Consider the following 21792-nt stretch of genomic DNA (forward strand, 5'->3'; position numbering starts at 1 on the left):
CAGTGCTAGACTAGACTTTGGAGTGACCCAGCATAGGCAGTTCTGACGCAGTTCTTATGTTCTTAAGCACAATTCTCCCCAAGTAGATTCTTGAGATGGGGCGAGCAGGAAAGGTTATTGCCCTAGGGAGGGACCTGAGCTTGCTAGGGGGAGGAAGCACTTTCTTAAATTTTGAGTAAGCTTTTCTGTGGGTTCAGCTCCCCATGGGCTATCTTGACTGATAGGATCGAGTTTATATATATATATATTTAAAATGCCTCTAAATCCTACACACAAAGTGCATACCTCTGCAACTGTGGATCTTGTGCAAACATTGGCCCAAGAACAATGCCAGTCTGGCTTTTGCTGCATTGCATTTTGGAGGTGCTTGTAGTCTAAATGCTAACGCACCGAATGAGATCCCAATCCACCACTTCTTCCCCACCAGTAGCCGGAGGGGGAGATTCCTCCGTTCCTCCAGCTACTGCCAAGTGCAGCTGTAAGAATGAAAATTCACAGGTAGGAGGAATTGGATTTTCTTGATCTCCCCCTCTTCAAGACTCATTGGGAGCCGATTGTTAAAATATAAATGTCATGTGCATGTCCAGGGTGCTAGGTGGTTGTATCGCGAACAAAAACTTAACCAGTGGAAGCAGGAGGAGACAGTAAGCTTAAGAGGCTTAATAACTTTATTGCAAGGGTAGGGAAGCTTGTAACTGCAGCAAGCTGTTTGCTTAGATCTAGACTAAAGAGCTTAAGGAGCTTATAGCGCTGCAAACCCATCAGCTCCAAAGCGGGCAACTTACAAGCTGTGCAACAGCGATGTTTCGAAGTGCTTCGCCGCCTCGGCAGCACTTGCAGAGTTTGTGAGGTGTTGCCAAACAGCTCACACGCCCTTCATCTGTTCAGATTTCCTCCGGTTGAGCAGCTCTATTGTTGTAGCCTCGGTTCGGTCGGTCAGGCCTTCCTTTATTTGGTACCGTTGCATGTCCCTCTTCCTCCGAGAGGCTCAGGGTAGCCTTTTTATCCCCATGACAACCTTGCAAGGCAGGCTGAAAGGCAACAGCATGCTAAGGGCTACTCACTCAACTGCTCCAGCCACTAAACCACACTCGCTTGTGTTTTTTTGGGGGTGGGGTGGAGTTGGGGGGAGGAATGTGGTTCAAATGGGTGCCACCAAAAGGCATCGAGAGTTAGATGCGTATCAAACCTCTGTGTTAAATGGTAACTTGTGGAACAAAAGCACTGGTTCTTTTCCTTAACAGTTTTATCATTATGCCTAATTAGTCTCTGGATGAAGAATGCGCCCAGTCAGCGTTCTTGTCTGACTCCCTTTGATTTGTTTCGTAGCTTCCTCGCTCCCACTTTCCATTTGTCACAATAAAGGAAAGGTGTAACAATATCCCATTATTAGTGGAATTGCTTTTTAATTGCTTTTTTTTTAGTGTACCTTCTTTTAGATTGCAATTTTAGGTGTGCTTTCTGGGCAGTAGGAACCCCCCCCCCCAAAAAAAAAGACAGTGGTACTTAATCCGGAGCCAACAAGGAGAGAGTTGACCTGTGAGATGATTTTGGTGTTACATTTTGGTTTGTAGAACTGAATTAGTTGTTTACAAAATCAAGAAGTCTCTGTGTCCTTGAAAAGTCATCTTGTGTGTGTGCTCCCCCCTTCTCTCCAAAAGGTGGCAAGTTTAATAGGATGATTAGCAAAGATGTCACTCATTGCTGCACACAATATATCAGATCAGACTTGCTGTGAAGCAGTGAACCCAGCCAGAAGCTGCGAAAACAGCCTTGTTTGGGGGTACAGGGGGCGGGGCGGACGGGGGCCGTATCGGCTGCTCCAGTTTTACTCCTTACAATGACTGGAATAGAGTCAGACAGTATATTTGCAGATTTCCTGTGACTGACAGGTTGCCAGAGGGAGAAAATGTTAGTTCTCCCTGAAGATAGTTTATAGTAACTAAGACTAAATATTTGACATGAACAAGGACTTTTGTTAGTTTTTCTAAGACTAAATGGGGCATTGTGTGAGAGGGAAGAGAAGGGAGCGGGAGTGGGTAACACATCAGAGAAAAGAATCAGAGCGCATCACATCAGAGAAAAGAATCAGAGCGACCGCTCCAATTGGAGAACAGCCTTTACCAAAGGTGTCATGGGCTTTGAAGACTCTCAAACTCAGGATGCAAGGGAGAGATGTGCTAAGAGGAAGGCACACTTGGCAAATCCATACCGTGATCAGCTCCCACCCGGGAACCAATGTCCCCACTGTGGAAGGACGTGTGGATCCAGAATTGGCCTCCACAGTCACTTACGGACTCATGGTTAAAACCGTGTTTATGGAAGACAATCTTACTTGGCTAGAAGTGATCGCCAAAGAAGAAGAAGAGAGAAAAGAATCTTGAAATCCACTTGGCTGCTAGTTGCAGCCAATGCAGGCTGCTAGTTATGAGCTGTAGCCACCTGCCAGGTGCTTAGTAATCCCCTAGTTTTGGCAAGACTGTGGCAGGCAAACCACAGCAGGAAGTTAATTGAAACTCTGCTAGGCCACTGTAATGGCTGGTGGGCTATGCGTGGCCTAGTGGATTGCAGGATGGTTCAGGTCTGTTGTTAACCGGAAAAACTGGGAAGCTAGAAGGAATTTGCATGGCGCCAGTAAGCAGTACCAGCGACGGAGGTTGGCATCATTACACACATGCCAAGTAATCTGATTTTGCCTTCTAGGGAATAAAGCAAATGACACCTTCGCTTTCCCATCTCAGTTAAACCAATGTAAACCTGGGGTGAGATTACTCCAAGTATTGGCAACTGGTTTATCAACTAAGGGCTGAACTGAGAATGCCACCAGTCAGTCAGTCAGCCAGCCAGCCAGCCAAAGAGCTGCAACTAGTTGACACATTGCAATTCTGTTAGGGCAACTTAGCTTTTAAAATATTTGCATGGTGTTGATGACATAACTGGGGGTGTTTACACTTCTAGCGTTGCCTTTTGCACAAGTTCAGGTTTGAATTTACAAGTGGCGGTTTTGGGCACCGCTTGATCAGGATTTCAGTTTGCACTTAATTTAAAATTTATTAGTGACAGTATTTGCACACAAGGATGTGGGAGGTAGAAATCAGTATCATACAAGACCCATCTCTTCTTACCAACAGCACCTCCTAGTCACATGGGATAAGCAATAGCCATGATATTATTGACTCCAAAAATTGTCAGGCAATCCTGGAAATAACAAGTAGTGAAATCATAATAGACCTAAGAAGTGTTATTGGGTAAGGAGGGCCCTGTTTCTGGAGCCAGCTACCATAAAGGAGAGTGTGGCAGTTGCCCCTGTTTGGCATTTTGGTGATATTTATGAGCTCCAGATGGTCAAATATTGATATGGTGGTTGTGCAGAGTGTATGTTGCTGTGTGTCATTTGGATTTCCGGATTTGAGCACCAAAATATCTCACATCACTTCTTCCTGCTTCGCGAAAATGGCTTGATATTCTGTGAATGTGGAGTCCTACAGTTCATGTGAATAAGTTATACAATTCTCTTATTCTGGGAATGGATGGACAAGGTGCCCATATAATGACATTTTCTCTGTGATTTGCCTCCCTCAAATTGCTAGAGAACCAAATAACATTAGGCCATTTTAAGCAACCACATCCCAACTCAGCAGAAAGCTTTAACTTCAGATACCCAGGTAGGAAAATGTAGGAGCTTAGCTTGGTGTGTTACCATGTTTTGATTTTTCTCCTGGTGAAGGACAAAACTTGTGGTAGGATTTTTTTCTTGGAGAAATAATGCAGCATTTTATAACACACACACACACACACACAGAGAGAGAGAGAGAGAGAGAGAGAGAGAGAGAGAGAGAGAGAGAGAACATGAATCTTCCATTTAAAAAGAGCATCTAATTTTAACTGGGACCACAGGAAATGTCTTTTCAATCAAGACATGTAGTAAATTGAATGCTTCTTGTAAGCAGGTGTTATTATGTTATATTTTCATCAGAGCTGCTGGGAATAAGTTAGAGGAAAATGACAAAGTGAATTGGACAAGAAAGTGTCTGAGCTTGATGAATAATTCAAGGCTGCAAAGCAACAAATGCTGATACTTTCTGAAAGGCGAACAACTGTCCTTGGGTTAGAGAAAGATGATGATCTTATCTTTAAGCACTGAACCAAACTCACTGTGTTTTGTAATTCTAGTTCATGGCTGATCTCAAAGGGAACCACACCTTGGGGGGGGGGGGAATGTAGAAATGGTTTCCTCTGCATTTAGCTATGTATTGCCCAAGCAGTTTTGACCAATATATTAGAAAATCTAGAAATTTCTAGGACCACTTTCCCATCACTATTACAACGATTTTCTGTTCCTGCTTTCAGCCCACAAATAGTATATTTGATTATGTTTCCTCCCCATTGGCATTGTGTTTCCTTTGCATTGAAATGATTGGACTGTAGCGATGTAACGACAACGTGACTTACATAGTTAATTACACAAATTATGGAATTGGTTATCATGGGGTGATTGGATGCAGAGGAGGGGTGGGAGGCACCGGCTGGGGGACCCCCAAGAGAACCCTCAAGTGAAGAAGACTCAGAGCCAGGGGAGAAGAGGCAGCAGACTGGGAGGAGGTGGTGTTGGAAACTGAAGAGGTAACAAGGTTTAGTGAGCAGGAAGAGTCTGTGGCGGAGAGCAGTCCAGAATGAGAGGCAGGAGAGGAGGCTGGAGAGGATGGGGGCCAAGAGGCAGCAATGGGTCAGACTGGTGAGGAAGACAGGCTACATGAAGGAGCCTCAGATTGCTTGGAAGGAACTGGGGGAGAAAGTCACTTAGGGGGCTGTGGGAAGGCGCGGATCTTCAGTCCTCACAATAGCCTCATTGGGGCAAGAGCTACTGGGAAGAATGTGCTGTGCTAACCAGGCCTGAACGGTTCTGCTTCTTTGAATAAAGAGTTAACTTCATGGACACCTTGTGAGTTATTGCTGACCTGCTCCCAACACCCACCCGACAGTTGTGTAATTTTGCCATAGTAAACGAGTAATATATTTGCTGGAAGACAAACTGCAGTGGAATGGAAGCAGCACTGCTTTTGCAGGGATGAAAAGATAACAATGTTTTCTTACCTGCCTGTCAGTGACAGTCTTGCATGAAGAAGCCATGGCTGCCAACCTCCTCAAGTGATACATAGCTTCCCAGCCTCCCCTTCTTGCTTGCTAATACTTCATTTGGCTACTTGGCACCACTTGCTGATACCTAACAGGCTTTCTCTTCTGTGCTCGACAAATGTACCCACCTTCAACCTCTATTACCTATAAAACATACAGTTTATTCAAGTACTTTATTTTATTCATGGTATAATTAACCTTTTCAGCATACAAAACCTTCTGTGCCTCTTGAAGTATTAATGAAGAGAGACTATGGGTTTTCCCTCCCACTGGGAGCCAACATTTAATACTATTTCTGGGAATACAGTGAATATTGATAGCATGTGTGTCTCTATATATAGAGGCTCACATATGAGCAGCCCGTTCTGCACACAGCCAATTCACACTTTGCACAGCAAGTCTGATGTTTGCCAAAGGGAGAGCTGTCAAGTGTGAATGGTAGATGCACATCTATAAACATGAACTGTGCAAGTGCAAGGCAGTTGTGGCCAATTGCAATTCCCAATGGATCCCCACCCCCACCCCCACTCCACCTTCTCTGTGTGTGCAAGATCCTTGTTGGTCCTGAGGAATGGAAAAGCAGAAAAAGTTACTTCTATGGATGCTTTCAGTTTTATCACGCAAGGGTGACATTTTGCACAGTTACCATTTCTGGCTTTGGTGCTGGCTTAACTCTTGTGCTAAGTGCACAACAATGTGAGACTCACTCAAACAGGAGCCTTTCTTTTGCTGCAAACGTTTTTTGCACCCTGCTGACTCTTCCTCTTCTCCCGCCCCCTTTCCAAATGTTACTCAGAGAAAATATGAATTCTGTTAACATCTTGGAAATATACAGATTAACTGAATTTGAATGTTTTGCATAATTAGGATGCTGCTAATCAGGCAAAGGTGCAGGCTTTGTTAGAGTAGAATAGGAGGGTTGCCCCAGAAGATATTTTCTTCTGGGAATTCATGAGACTGCAAAAAAGCTTCCGTTTCCCATCTCTGCTTCTTTTATTTCCATAGCAAAACTCTTTTGGTTTCCCTAGCAATTCCTTAGAGGGTTCTCCTGAGAAAGAATCCTAAAATTCACTCTAGGTGACATTTTGTTTTGTTTTTTATAAGATATTTATTAAGATTTTCAAAATATTACAAAATAAAAATAGAAAAAAGAAAAATACAAAATAAAAATAATTAAAAACAACTCAATCTTTCCATTACTTATTTTTCATTAGCTTGTTTCCCGGACCTCCTCACGCCTCCCTTTTTTGTATTCCAATTCAGTTTGTTGGTTCAGCAAATCCTTCCCCTCTTTGTTTATCCTAATCTTTAATCTTAAAATATTGTAACTTTAAATCTTTACCTATTAGTAATCCATTTTTCATATTCCCTTATAGTATTGCAGCTAAAAACCACTTAGTTTCTATCCAACATCGTTCTAACATTCATTAATTTTACAATATTTCTGTAAATAGTCTTTAAATTTCTTCCAATCTTCTTCCACCGACTCTTCTCCCTGGTCTCGGATTCTGCCAGTCATTTCCGCCAGTTCCATATAGTCAATCACCTTCATCTACCATTCTTCCAGAGTGGGTAGATCTTGTGTCTTCCAATACTTTGCAATGAGTATTCTTGCTGCTGTTGTGGCATACATAAAAAAAGTTCTATCCTTCTTTGGCACCAATTGGCCGACTATGCCCAGGAGAAAGGCCTCTGGTTTCTTCAAGAAGGTATATTTAAATACTTTTTTCAATTCATTATAGATCATCTCCCAGAAAGCCTTAATCCTTGGGCATGTCCACCAAAGGTGGAAGAATGTACCTTCCGTTTCTTTACATTTCCAACATTTGTTATCGGGCAAATGATAGATTTTTGCAAGCTTGACTGGGGTCATGTACCACCTGTATACCATTTTCATAATATTCTCTCTTAAGGCATTACATGCCGTAAACTTCATACCTGTGGTCCATAACTGTTCCCAGTCAGCCATCATTATATTATGTCCAACATCTTGTGCCCATTTAATCATAACAGATTTCACCGTTTCATAGAATCATAGAATCATAGAGTTGGAAGAGACCACAAGGGCCATCGAGTCCAACCCCCTGCCAAGCAGGAAACACCATCAGAGCACTCCTGACATATGGTTGTCAAGCCTCTGCTTAAAGACCTCCAAAGTAGGAGACTCCACCACACTCCTTGGCAGCAAATTCCACTGTCGAACAGCTCTTACTGTCAGGAAGCTCTTCCTAATGTTTAGGTGGAATCTTCTTTCTTGTAGTTTGGATCCATTGCTCCGTGTCCGCTTCTCTGGAGCAGCAGAAAACAACCTTTCTCCCTCCTCTATGTGACATCCTTTTATATATTTGAACATGGCTATCATATCACCCCTTAACCTCCTCTTCTCCAGGCTAAACATGCCCAGCTCCCTTAGCCGTTCCTCATAAGGCATCGTTTCCAGGCCTTTGACCATTTTGGTTGCCCTCCTCTGGACACGTTCCAGTTTGTCAGTGTCCTTCTTGAATTGTGATGCCCAGAACTGGACACAGTACTCCAGGTGAGGTCTGACCAGAGCAGAATACAGTGGCACTATTACTTCCCTTGATCTAGATGCTATACTCCTATTGATGCAGCCCAGAATTGCATTGGTTTTTTAGCTGCCGCGTCACACTGTTGGCTCATGTCAAGTTTGTGGTCAACCAAGATCCTTTTCACATGTACTGCTCTCAAGCCAGGTGTCCCCCATCTTGTATTTGTGCCTCTCATTTTTTTTGCCCAAGTGCAATACTTTACATTTCTCCCTGTTAAAATTCATCTTGCTTGTTTTTGCCCAGTTCTCTAATCTGTCAAGGTCGTTTTGAAGTGTGATCCTGTCCTCTGGGGTGTTAGCCACCCCTCCCAGTTTGGTGTCATCTGCAAATTTGATCAGGATGCCCTTGAGTCCATCATCCAAGTGGTTGATAAAGATGTTGAATAAGACCGGGCCCAAGACAGAACCCTGTGGCACCCCACTAGTCACTCTTCTCCAGGATGAAGAGGAACCATTGATGAGCACCCTTTGGGTTCGTTCGGTCAGTCAGCCAGTCAGTTACAAATCCACTGAGTGGTAGCATAGTCAAGACCGTTTCATCCTGAGTATTCCATTTCAACAGCAGGTTGTACATCCTTGACAAAATCTTAGTTTTGGGTTCTAACAGTTCTGTTTCTAATTTTGATTTTTCCACCTGGAAACCAATTTTCTTGTCCGAATTATATGCCTCCATTATCTGATAATAATGAAGCCAATCTCGCACTTTGTTTTTTAGTTTCTCAAAACTCTGCAATTTCAGTCTATCTCCCTCTAGGTGACATTTTGATGGCAATTCTAAGCAAGCCCTTTATAACCTTCAAGGCTGCCCTTGCCTGTGCCTCCTTGTGATCTCTCTGGTCAACTGAGAATAGCCTCTTGTCTGTGCTTTCCATGTCGCAAATCCCCAGTGTGAGGACTTTCAGGGAGGTGTAGTCTGTGGCAGCGCCCAAGCATTGTTCTCGCAGAGTTCTGTCAAAGTGTGTGGATTTTTCTCAAAGTCAAATAGCTCCCTTTATCTGGGCAAACATTGTGGCCAAGTATGACCAGTGGGCTTCTTTTGGTCACTAATTATATTTCATTATTGTTTCTACATGTAAGACTTTTGCTTACTTGTACCTTGATACTTGCCTAAAGTATATCTAATTTTGTTTAATTATCAGATTTATATCCCACTTCACATTAGAATAGCCTTCAAGGCAGTTTACAGTCTTCAGATTAATATCACAATAATAAATAGTAATAACGTTTGCAATCCTAAAAGCAGGTTAAAATAATACAGAGGAGCCATTAGTACCAATACCAAGACACAGCTAAAAGCACTTGATGTTTACTGCTATGAAAATCTTGGGCCAGCAAGATACAGTGGTACCTTGGTTTACAAACTTAATCTGGAAGTTCGTTCTTAAACCAAAGTGTTCTTAAACCAAGGCCTGCTTTCCCATAGAAAGTAATGCAAAATGGATTAATCTGTTCCAGACTTTTAAAAACAACCCCTAAATCAGCAATTTAACATGAATTTTACTATCTAACAAGACCATTGATCCATAAAATGAAAGCAATAATCAATGTACTGTACTGTAAAATAAATAAAACGGTATTGTAGATGATAAAAATGAAAACTAAAAAATTTTCTTACCTGCACTGGTGATAGTCATTGTTTGGATGGGGGGCTTTTATCCATTTCCGCAGTCCCACAATCAATCAATCAATCAGTAGCTGAACTGGGATCCACACAGATCCCCCCCCGCTGTGGGAAATGCTCCCTAGAGCGCGCACCTCCCGCAGTGACATGTGGGAGGAGTTGCGCACCTGCCAACCAGCTGGCTGGCGGATGTGCAGCTTCCCTCCCTCACGGCTGCGGGAAACGCCGTGACGACCCCCTTCTCCACTGTTGGACAACGAAAGTGTGGCACTCAAAACCCCCAAACGGAGTACGTTCAGATTCCAAAAAAAGTTCGCTAACCGGAACACCTTCTTCCTGTTTTAAAGTGTTCGTATTCCAAATAGTTCATGAACTAGGCTGTTCGTAGACCGAGGTACCACTGTAGAACTAGCCTGATGTCTAAAACAAGGGAACCTATGTCCTCCAAATCTTGCTGGACTTCATTTTCCATCAGTCCCAGGCAGAGTGATCAATGGCCAAGGATAATGGGATGTACCGTATTTTTCGTCCCATAGGACGCTCCGTCCCATAGGACGCACCTAGTTTTTTTGGGGGGGAAATAAAGGAATCCCCCCCCATTATTTCCCCCCCAAAGCAGGTCGGGGAAACCGAACCAGGTTGAGGAACCAGGATGGCGGCGCTGCGCCTCCCTGCTGTCCCCCGAGCTTGTGGGGCTGACCGATGTCTGCCCGGCGCAAGGGGCGCTCTGCTTCAGGGTGGCCCGCCCGCCGGGCGGCAGGCTGCTATCCGCAGCATGGGGAGCCCTGTGGGGAACTCCTGCAAGGCTCCCCACGCTGCGGATGTCTGCCGGGCGTGGGGGGCGCTCTGCTTCAGGGCGCCCCTCGCGCTGGGCAGCAGGCTGCTATCCGCAGCGTGGGGAGCCTTGCCGGGAACTCCTGCAGGGCTCCCCATGCTGCAGATGTCTGCCCGGCACGAGGGGCGCTCTGCTTCAGGGCGCCCCTCGCGCTGGGCAACAGGCTGCTATCCGCAGCCTAGACATCCCTGTGGGACCTCCCGCAGGGCTGCCTAGGCTGCGGATGTGTTCCCGAAGCGCCGGGCGCTCTGCTTTCAGGGCGCCCGATGCTCCGGGAAGCAGGCTGCTATCCGCAGCCTAGACAGGTCTGCGGGGCCTCCCGCAGGGCTGCCTAGGCTGCGGATGTGTTCCCGAAGCCTGGAGAGTGAGAGGGGTCGGTGCGCACCGACCCCTCTCGCTCTCCAAGCTTCAGCAAAAGCCTGCATTTGCCCCATAGGACGCACCCAGATTTCCCCTTCATTTTTGGAGGGGAAAAAGTGTGTACTATAGGGCGAAAAATACGGTAGTCTCAATGGTCACAGGTTCTCCCCACTTTAAAATCATGATAGCAAGAGGTAGGACCTAGGCTGTATAGAACTTTATAGACAAAAGGTAGCACCTTAAATTTGGCCCAGTAGCAACCAGGCAACCAGTGCGCGTTCGTAGGGATAGGTGTTAACCTGATCCCACTTCGTGGCCTAATTGTGACATCTGGTCCAGCATCTGTATGGAGCAAAGTAGTTTGCTTGATGTTGATGATTATTATACACATTTGTGTTGGAACGAAGCTGCATTTTTTGGTTTTGCCGCTGGTGCTTCCTCTGGAGTTCAGCTTGGTGTTGTTTTGCACAGTGCCCACAGTCTCATTTCTGAGAATGAAACTCCTTGCAACTTAAACTCAGCTTCACTCGGTTACTCCAGCAGGACATTTTTTTTTATCTCTTGGAACAGCCTCTCTTTGAACAATCGGGCAAAAAAATAAATAAATCTTTTTGTGTGTGCCAGGGAACTTGAAGCAAAGCTCTGTCAGTCCTAGGCACTTTGCAGTGAGGGATGAATATTGTCAGTTTGGAAGAAAGGGGGAGATCACCAAATGGAGCAGCCAGTGACATTGATTCCTGAAGGCTGTGTGAATTTGAGAAATGACGTGAAAGAGACGGAAGCTTTTGTGTTTTTTTAAAGTCTGAACTGAGTGTTTCAATTAAAAGGCAGTACTGAGACAGAAACAAAGCTTTTAACATTAGGGGAAAAAAGTTTTTGTGTGACAACTCCCCTTTTAAATCCATTTAAGGAAGTGGTCATCCTCATATTTGGTGGTTGTGAATTCCATGCAGTTGTTATGCATCACATGAAGAAGTGTTGTGTTTTTGTCCTGAACTTTCAATCAATTTTATTAGGAGACCTGAGCTGTAATGGTCTGGGAAGGACAAAAATATCTATCTAATCTCTCCACATCAGGCATAATTTTATAACCCTCTAACATTCCCCTCCTTTAGTTATCTTTTTTCCATCACCTGTACCAAAAAGCCCCCAACCACTTAAGCCTTTCCTTATACGAAAGGTGCCACAACTTCTAAATAATTTTGTTTTCTCATTTCTGTGACTTTTCCATCTCTGTGCTATCCTTTGTGTGCTGGACCACCGGCTAGCCCTGTTCAAGTGTCCTTCGCTAGAGGCAGAAATTGTGTATGCCCACTGCAGAGCTTTTTAACGAGAGTCCAAAAACAAGAGAAGAGTTTGAAATCAACATGTTGGACTTTCTCTAGATGGACAAATGGAATAATGAGTGAATAAATGAATGAATGAGGTGTGTCTCTTCTGATTAATATTGCCGTTGTCATTTCACTTGGCATTGTCATTCCATAATTGATTTGTTCTCAGTAGGATCATATGAATATTCTGGAGGGGAGAGTAATTTAGACCCGAGTCCTTCAAGGGCAGTTTCAGTGCTATTCACTTTTCCCATGGTCCCGGTGTTGTTTAATACAGTGCAGCAGAGATTGGTGACATTCAGTGGCCATTAAAACCAGGAATTTATAGCACATGCTTAAAGCCAAGGTTATTTCAGGTTGTTCCCAGGCGTACACTCTGTGTAGTTTGGTCAAATGTCTCTGAATCCAAACACGGAGTAAAAACCTTTCTTGGCTTTGATAGCAGTAATGGGTTCCTGCATAAAATAAACAATGAGAGCCCAGATCTACGTGAAACACATTTGTGGGGGTTCTTACATTCCATTTCTGTACTCATACAAGTCATTCTTATGTCTGCATTTGTGAACACAAATTAATCTAGTAATAAAAAATTGAATTAGCAATACAAACATTTGGTGACTCAGCAGATCTAGCGCACATGAGTGAAAGTTTAAATTGGTGCTCCACTCATAATATTAGCATTTACATTTATATTTCAGGAGTTCGTAAAGCTCCGTTATCTCAACAATCCTTGCAGCAATCTTTTGAGGTTGTCCAAGAGTAAGGAAAACAAGAATCAGTGGTTCAGTGGGAAATTGCGAAGTGCAGGCATTCTGCATGGCAATCTCCATTGCTATGCCCCCATAACTCTTCCTCTTCTAAGACTATTTACAATGCAAACGGGTTTTTTGACCCCATGGCTTCAATACCAAGTCAGAATTTTTGGTCTGCCCCCTCCAGCTTTTCTTCATATCCAGCCTGATGAGGAGTTCTGGTGCGCTGAGAAGCTTGCTCGCTGTTTTGTGGCACTTTGATTGCTCATAATAAAGGGACTAAAATAAAGGTGACAGTTTAACCCCTAGCCATGCATGCCACTTCTTTTCTCTGCATAGCTTATTTGGTGGGTTTCTCTTTGGGGGGAAAAAAGAAGCTTATTCATTTGGTATGCAGAGCTCCCCCAGAAGATGACATTGTTGTCCATGCTGTGATAAAAAGTGACAGTGCTGCTTATCATTCTTCCTTATCCATTGCACAATGGATAATAAGAGCTCTACTGTTGTTGTTTAGTCGTTTAGTCATGTCCGACTCTTTGTGACCCCATGGACCAGAGCATGCCAGGCACTCCTGTCTTCCACTGCCTCCCGCAGTTTGGCCAAACTCATGCTCCTCTGTTGTCCCCTTCTCCTTGTGCCCTCCCTCTTTCCCAACATCAGGGTCTTTTCCAGGAGGTCTTCTCTTCTCAAGAGCCCTACTAGATCAGGCCAAAGGCCTATCTAATCTAGCATCCTGGTTCCCACAGTGGCCAACCAGTTGCCTTGGAGAAGTCTGCAAGAAGGACATGAAGGCAGTAGCCGCTGTTGTTGTTTCACCAGCAACAGCTATCCAGAGGCATAGGATCAGGGCTCGCCCAAGACATTTTGCCAATGTAGACAAAATGCCCCACCTCTGCTCCTGCAGATCTGGGTCACCACCCCACCCCACCATCTCTCTGCCCAAGCCGTTGAATTTGTGCTGCCATCACAAGGCAGCAGCGGCAAGGGCACAGCAGTGAGGGCAACGGGGCTATGCTGGCAAGGGCTGGCAACAGCACAATGGCAAGGGTGGCAAGCGGATCTGCCGCCTGAAGCAAATGGCTTCACCTCACCTAATGCACGGGCCACTCCTGCATAGGATCCCTTAACCTGGGGATAGTCTGCTGCCATTATGAATGGTAGCCATTGATGGATGTTATGTCCTTAGGTTGCAGATTGGGAGCTGAAGTTGAGAGGAAGTGGTTTTTGTGAGCCCAACTTGTGTGTTCATGGCAGAGGCAAGATTTGAACTGGGACATCCTGATGCTTCGCACACACCACTCACTTGTTACGTTACGCTAGGGACGCGGGTGGCGCTGTGATCCAAACCATTGAGCCTAGGGCTTGCCGATCGGAAGGTTGGTGCTTTGAATCCCTGCAACAAGGTGAGCTCCCATTGCTCAGTCTTAGCTCCTGCCAACCTAGCAGTTCAAAAGCACATCAAAGTGCAAGTAGATAAATAGGTACCACTCCGGCGGGAAGATAAACGGTGTTTCCGTGCACTGCTCTGGTTTCACCAGAAGCGGCTTAGTCATGCTGGCCACATGACCCGGAAAAACTGTCTGCGGACAAACGTCGGCTCCCTCGGCCAGTAAAGTGAGATGAGCGCCACAACCTCAGAGTCATTCGCAACTGGACTTAACTGTCAGGGATCCTTACCTTTACCTTTAGCTTCTTCTCATCCAGATGAGCTCCTGATTCCTTGGGCTCTTCTTGAGCTAATTTCTTCAGGGTCTTTCGATCATTGACTTTTAGCTTTACCAAGCGCACGCCGCACTTTTGCCAGCAGCTTTGGGGTGTTTAGACTGTTTGATTTCTGAAAATATACTAATCGTTGTTGGCGGCGTTGCACACATGCATGCATATTGCACACAAACCCCGTAGGGTATTGGTACCGGTGTACAAAGATGGCTTGGGACACAAGTATTTAAAGGAGCAACTTTCTCACAATCTGCTGGCCCATGCATTCAGTTCTAGGGGGGAGCCTGGTTTGTAGCCCACTGATGGGCTTAGCTTATTTGCTGGTGACACAAGATAGTGTCCTCCTGGTTGTGGCACCCTGATTGTGGAATTTCCTTCTAATGCAGCCAGCAGCGGTCCATGTGATACTGGCATCACTTACAAGTTGCTCAGCCTCAGCTTTCTTAGCCCCGCCCAGAAAAGCTGTAGCAATGCTGGTGTTGAGCTGGTGACTCCACCCCAACTCATGGGCCACTTCTGTGTGGACGTATGGCGTCCCCTTAGCAGTAGTGGGACGCAGGTGGTGCTGTGGGTAAAACCTCAGTGCCTAGGACTTGCCGATCGCATGGTCGGCGGTTCGAATCCCCGCGGCGGGGTGCGCGCCCGCCGTTCGGTCCCAGCGCCTGCCAACCTAGCAGTTCGAAAGCACCTCCGGATGCAAGTAGATAAATAGGGACCGCTTACTAGCGGGAAGGTAAACGGCGTTCCATGTGCTGCGCTGGTTCGCCAGATGCAGCTTGTCACGCTGGCCACGTGACCCACAAGTGTCTGCGGACAGCGCTGGCTCCCGGTGAGGGAGTGAGATGAGCGCACAACCCTAGAGTCTGGCAAGACTGGCCCGTACGGGCAGGGGTACCTTTACCTTACCTATGGCGTCCCCTTAGCAGTCAGTTTTCCAGCATCAACTGTAAGGTGCATTTTCTCCTTTGGGCTTTTGGGCGATGGAACACTCTATGGAAGCCCAGCTGTCCTTATTTTCTCTGCGGAAGGATGGAAATTGCTTACAGTTGTTATGTGCTTTTGGTAAGAAGACTTCTAATTGTTTCAAACCTTGTTCTGTGACAATGCATTTTTATCTGATTGTGTTGCAGGCTACCCTGGGATCCTACAGGATGAAGGGTGGTTTAAAAATGAAATAAATAATTATGAATCTGTGGCTTTGTTTCCCTTCAGCCTGTTAGATTTCTGTAAGCTAAATTTCAAGCCTTAAGTATCTTCTTGTTGCTAGGCAACACCACCATCCTGTTTGTGAGAACCTTGTCCAGCGAATAGATTGGTACCACCTGGTGCTTGCCTGTTAAGGTGCGCATCAGCTACCAATCTGCATAAGCAGGTTGATAGAGGAATAGAGCAATTCTTTAAAGGATTCCTTCGGCTTATTAGCTTGTCTGTTTGCTGAAGCTTTCAGTCTCAATATGGCCAGTGAAATCTCAGGGTCCAAGCTAAAGGAAGATTGAGATTTCAACCACAAACAGTATAGGGCTTGTGATACGCTTTTTGGTGTTGTGTGCAAAGTGCTAAGATTGTGTCCCTTCATCAAATCTTGGATCTCCAGGGGCTCGTTTTAGCACACAGCCTGTTTGGACCTGTGATTTGTACATCCTTGACAAGTTAGGAGGACAGTGGCTAGAAGCAAGCTCCTGGCCCCATTCAGAGAACAGAACGGCTCTCTTCAAAACCAGCCAGATGCCCATGAGAAGCCCCTGAGCAGGACATGAAATCAACCGGGTGATCCCACTTTGGATGTTTAGAGGTGTTTAGGGACATGTTCCCTCTGATCCTGGTGGTAGTCTAGCCACCAAGGCTGTTGCTGTTTAGTCATTTAGTCGTTTCCGACTCTTCGTGACCCCATGGACCAGAGCACGCCAGGCACTCCTGTCTTTCGCTGCCTCCCGCAGTTTGGTCAAACTCATGCTGGTAGCTTCGAGAACACTGCCCAACCATCGCGTCCTCTGTCGTCCCCTTCTCCTTGTGCCCTTCATCTTCCCCAACATCAGGGTCTTTTCCAGGGAGTCTTCTCTTCTCATGAGGTGGCCAAAGTATTGGAGCCTCAGCTTCAGGATCTGTCTTTCCAGAGAGCACTCAGGGCTGATTTCCTTAGGAATGGATAAGTTTGATCTTCTTGCAGTCCATGGGACTCTCAAGAGTCTCCTCCAGCACCATAATGCAAAAGCATCCATTCTTTGGTGATCAGTCTTCTTTATGGTCCAGCTCTCACTTCCATACATCACTACTGGGAAAGCCATAGCTTTAACTATACAGACCTTAGTTGGCAAGGTGATGTCTCTGGCTAGCAGAGACATCACCCAGCCACCAAGGCTAGTAGTCATCAATAGTCTTATCATTTGTCTAACCCCCTTTTAAAGCCATGTAAGTCAGTGGTCATCTTTTGATAGTAAGTTCCATAGTTTTATTATGTACTATGCAATGAACCTCTTTTTGTCTGTCCTGGATCTTCCAACATTCAGATTCATAGGGTGAACCCAGGTTCTGGTATCATGAGATGAGGAAGAAAACCTCTCTATCCACTTTCTCCACCCCAAACATAATTTCATAACCGTCTATCATGTCTCTGCTTACTTGCCTGTTCCCTGTTCCTCCTAGGAGAGTTCCCCCAAACCCTTGATCATCTTGGTTGCCCTTTTCTGAACTCCTTCCAGTCCTATTGACATTATTTTTGAGGTCTCTTTTTCAGCAGAGAGGCTTGCAGATTTCCTGCCCCTCCATTGCCTGTGACCCTTAGCTCAAAATGACAAAGCGGCTTCATAAAAGCCTCCCGGAACAGAGACATGCTGTTCCAAGACAAGATTTTGTCCCTTTAATTCTATTACAGTCAGCAGCTGAGAATGCAGATAGGTACAGAATTATTTCCTTAGTACGTAGTGGCTCTGTCTGGTTCTGACATCCGCTAGCGTAATGTCTCAAGTATCCCACCAGCCAAAACAACGCAATTCTCCCCAAGTAGCACACCTTCTCCTCTGTCTGCTTCTGAGTTCAGCTTTTGCTACATGTGCCCTTGCTCCCTCGAGCTTACAACTGCTTTCTTGTACTGAGGGCTAGTAGGCTTTGTAGGCTTTGGCTGAAGATCTCAACAGGGCAGTGTCAGGTTTGAATCCATGGGCCTTGCTTGTTTTCCTGATCCACCTCTTGTTTGTTGACCAGCTGCAGCTTGGTTGGCCACTGGGGACATTAGCCAGCTTCCTGGGAGATCCTGACTGGCTTTTGCATAAGAAGTCCATGTGAGGCTTCTGGTTTATGACTTCATGTTAGTCTTTCTTTGGCTACCCCTCTGATGTTTCCCTTACCCTCTGATACACTTACCTGACTTACTTGATTGCCTTCTTGCTCATGCTTGGGGATTCAGGACCATTCCTGAAGAGTGTCTCATGTTCTAGTCAAGGTTTGTTTCACCCCCTGAAAACTTATAGGACTTTTACAAGCACTGTCAGATGTCCTAGGGTTGATTTTATGTGAATTCTGCACTCACATTATAGGGGATCCAGAGACTGTCCAGCCCCATTAGCCACTGTTTTCAGAAGGGGACATAATCAATGCCATTCTTCTAGAAAAAGAGGTGCTGGAACTCACCATGAACACCTCCCTTGAAGTTCTCTTATAATGGCAATGGTACCCACCTGAGAGGTGCCAAAACTGAGTTTTGGTGAATTCTGGTTGGGGGGAAAAGCCCTGGAGATAATGTATCTAAAAATGGAGTGAGCCAGGGATTGGGATTTGTAGATTTCATATAGGAGCCCCCAAAGAAAGCATTATGTGGATTTGCTTTGGACTTCATTTCTAGGAACTAACTCTGGTCCATAGTTGTGGGGCTAAGTCCATGAGCGATCCCATCACCCTCTGCATAGTGGGCTAAATGAATCTTAGGTTTACTCAGCATGGCAATTCTTAATTTCATGAGGTCTACTCATGAGGTCTACTGATAGGTTGCGTGTGGCTATCAGTCAAAACACGCCAACGCTACTGACCATCACATTTCGTGGTAGCAAATTCCATAAATTAATTATGCATTGCGTGAATACTTGTCTGCTCTGGATCTATAGCTGATCAATTTCATTGGAAGACTGCTAAGGTCTGGTATTGTGGGAAAGGGGGTAAGAGTTTTTTCCACACCAAGCATAATTTTATAAGGTTCTATTAAGCATCCCTTTAATTTTGTGTTGTGGGGAACGCAACTAAAATCTTCCAGTGCTCTAGTCTTTCTTTGTATGGAAAGTGCTCTGATTTCTTGATCATTTTGGTTGCCTTTTTAGTAACTTTCCCAGCTTTGATTTCTTCTTCTTGTTTTATTTAAGAATTTCCCAAAATTTCAGTACATACAAATTTTAGTAATCTTTATCTATCTAATACATCTGGACTTGCCCCCAATGGTTTCCCAATTCCTCCTTGTTATGCAGCTGCGTATCCTCTTTAACCAACCTCTTTCACTCCACTTAATATCCTAATTACTGCTGCTCAAAGTTCAGATCCTATTTGTAAATTTATCTGACTGTTACACCTCTTCAAGTACTCTACAAAGGGTTTCCACTCCTCCCTTAGCAGTGTCTCCTCTTGATCCCTAATTTTTGTTGTCATACTCTCCAACTCCACATATTCTATCAGTTTATTTTGCCACTCCTCTTGAGATTTCATGGTTTTTCCACCTCTTGCTGCTGTTGTCACATTCAGAAAAGAGATTAAGTGCCTTCTTGGGGATATTGGAGTTTGTTATTCCTAAGAGGAAGACCTCTGTATTTGGGGGAAATTGTCATCTTTATAATCTTTTTTACTTCTCCATAGATCATTTCCCAGTATCATTTGGCTTTTTTTGCATGTCTACCACATCAAAGGGACGTGGGTGGCGCTGTGGGTTAAACCACTGAGCCTAGGACTTGCCGATCAGAAGGTTGGCGGTTTGAACCCCGTGATGGGGTGAGCTCCCATTGCTCGGTCCCTGCTCCTGCCAACCTAGCAGTTCAAAAGCACGTCAAAGTGCAAGTAGATAAATAGGTACCGCTCCGGCGGGAAGGTAAACAGCGTTTCCGTGCGCTGCTCTGGTTTCGCCAGAAGTGGCTTAGTCATGCTGGCCACATGACCCGGAAGCTGTACGCCGGCTCCCTTGGCCAATAAAGCGAGATGAGCGCCGCAACCACAGAGGTGGCCACGACTGGACCTAATGGTCAGGGGTCCCTTTACCCTTTACCTTACCACATTAAAGCTGTAAAAAAAAAGTGGACATGCAGCTTTGATTTCTTCTTTAGAGAGGAGAAAGCAATGATTTCTGGGGTGCCAATGAAATAAGAATGTATTTTGAGGATTATGCCCCAGCATTCCTTGAAATATCTCAAAGAACTGTGGGGTGCACTTTTTCTAAAAGAAGGCAATGCGGCTGTTTCAGGTGCCTTGCTTTTAGTAAACCACTTTAGTTTGAGTAAGGGGTCTATATTTTTTGTTAAATATGTAATAAATTGTTGGACTAGCCTTGTCTTACTTAAGGAGAATCAGACCCACAACTGCGCATTTGTTTTCTTGCGGTGTCAACTTGCCTGTCCCTTGTTTGTGGCATATAAAAAAGCCTAACCACAAGGCTTTGAGAATTTTTGTTGGGTGTGTGTTTGTGTTTTCTTCTTGCCTTTTCCCTCCAAGCCTAGTGGTCTTAGCAGTTATTTTTCACTGGTTTTCAGTGACATGTTTCTGAAAGTATTGGCAGGGCTCTGTCACTGTGCACAGGTATAATTGAAACTTGTTTTCTCCAAGGAATCACTCAGCTGTGTGGTTTATTTGTTTACTGACATTGACAGAGATCTTAATGGCTTTTTAAACCCAATTTGTGCATCGCTGAATATCCTCCAAAGAGGAAGATCTGATTAAATTTATCGGTGGAATGAAGTCTCCTCTCTGCAGAGCTGTTGGCTGCATTGTGAAAGTCCGCACCCAAGTGAAGCATTCTGGGCTCAGAAACCCCATGTCCTACCAACCTGTTTGTCTAACAAAGATGATGCAAAGTTTCAGGGAGATTCTCTTGTCTCGCCATTGGTTTCTATAGCTCCTTGAGTTCCATGGAGGAAAGGCGGGGTATACATTTGATTAATAAATCAATTGTTCCCTTCTTCTTTGCTAATGATTCATGTCTGGACCAAATTTCATTAATATATTGCTGGGGTTTGCCAAAATTTAATTGATGTCTCATTTCTGGACATTGTAAAAGGATGTTTTCAGGAATTTTATTGACTTTGCTGCTTACCTTCCAATTAACATTTGCGTGATGAAAACTCAGACTGAGGCAGACATTTTAAAAATAGCTTCAGTATAAAGTTATTTCCATGGCTGCACAGTATTGTTAACCGTTCTTTCCATGGTGAATGTAGCATTCGCCCTGTAGCAGGAATGATGTGGAGAGCCTGTTCTACACCTCCAACTCCTGGTGGAATGCTCTGTCGCAAGAGACCAGGGCCCTGCAGGACTTGACATCTCTCCACATGGCCTGCAAGACGGAGCTGTTCCGCCAGGCCGGGGTCCAGTCTGCCTCCCCCTCTCTCCTTATAAGAACTTGCATGAAAGTGCCCCCCCAACTTTTCTCACAGGCTCATATAAGATCAGTATAAACAGTTAGGCCTGGTGAGCATTTAAGGTCCCCATCCCTAATTTGTGGGTTGCCATCTGATTAGAGTTCACTATGATTCTGATTTGATTTCAGGATGTATTTTAATTGGTTGCTTGATTTTATGGTAATATGTTATATATTTGATGTTAGCTGCTCTGAGCTCAGTTTTGGCCGGGGAGGGCTGGGTATAAATAAAATCTATTATTATTATTATTATTATTATTATTATTATTATTATTATTATTATTAAGGATGTTTCCAGATGACCTTTTTATTGATACCTCCCCCTCCCAGTCTGCTCCCTGTTCTCCTTCTGACCACTCATCGCCCTCCCCTCCAATCCCCGGATTCTCAGGTGGCTTCCCTTGGGAGTTCCCACCCCTCCTCTACATCCAGCCAGTCCATGACATGTACAGAACAGAGCAGTGGACCCCCTCTTGTGAAACAATCCAATTCCTGTTTTGCAACATGCTATTGTGAATGGACAACTTTGCGCAAGCAAAGGGACTGTGTGAATCTGCTTTCCATCACTGATCCCAGAACCCAAACTGTGCAATTTAGGCTAGCATAACCAAACACTCATCATAGTATAAATGGGGACACATTATACTTGCGTTCATTTGTTTCCTCCTTTTCGGTTTGCAGTGCCTACGACAAGAATCCTGGCTACTGGAGGGGCATCCCACAATAAAGCAATTTTACAAGTAAGTTGGGCTTACTGCATTTGGGATACCAAACCTTTGAGCTATTGGGCCGGGAGGGGACTGATCTCAAGCAGAAGTTGGGGCCAAACAAATATTATTTTTTTACAAGTCCAGACACAGATGCAGTT

General features: G+C 44.9%; 1 protein-coding gene across 8 annotated transcripts in view; it reads left to right on the forward strand.

Annotated features, from left to right (window-relative positions):
- Nucleotides 1–21792, forward strand: part of XYLB (xylulokinase) — a 117263-nt gene that overhangs the window by 71321 nt on the left and 24150 nt on the right. For all 8 annotated transcript variants that reach the window (XM_081163698.1, XM_081163701.1, XM_081163696.1 and 5 more), the window contains one exon: nt 21606–21664. In XM_081163698.1, coding sequence (XP_081019824.1) covers nt 21606–21664 — 59 coding nt within the window. The remainder of the gene's footprint in view (nt 1–21605; nt 21665–21792) is intronic.

The sequence above is a fragment of the Podarcis bocagei genome (assembly GCF_964188305.1).
Source record: "Podarcis bocagei genome assembly, chromosome: 12".
Classification (NCBI taxonomy): domain Eukaryota; kingdom Metazoa; phylum Chordata; class Lepidosauria; order Squamata; family Lacertidae; genus Podarcis; species Podarcis bocagei.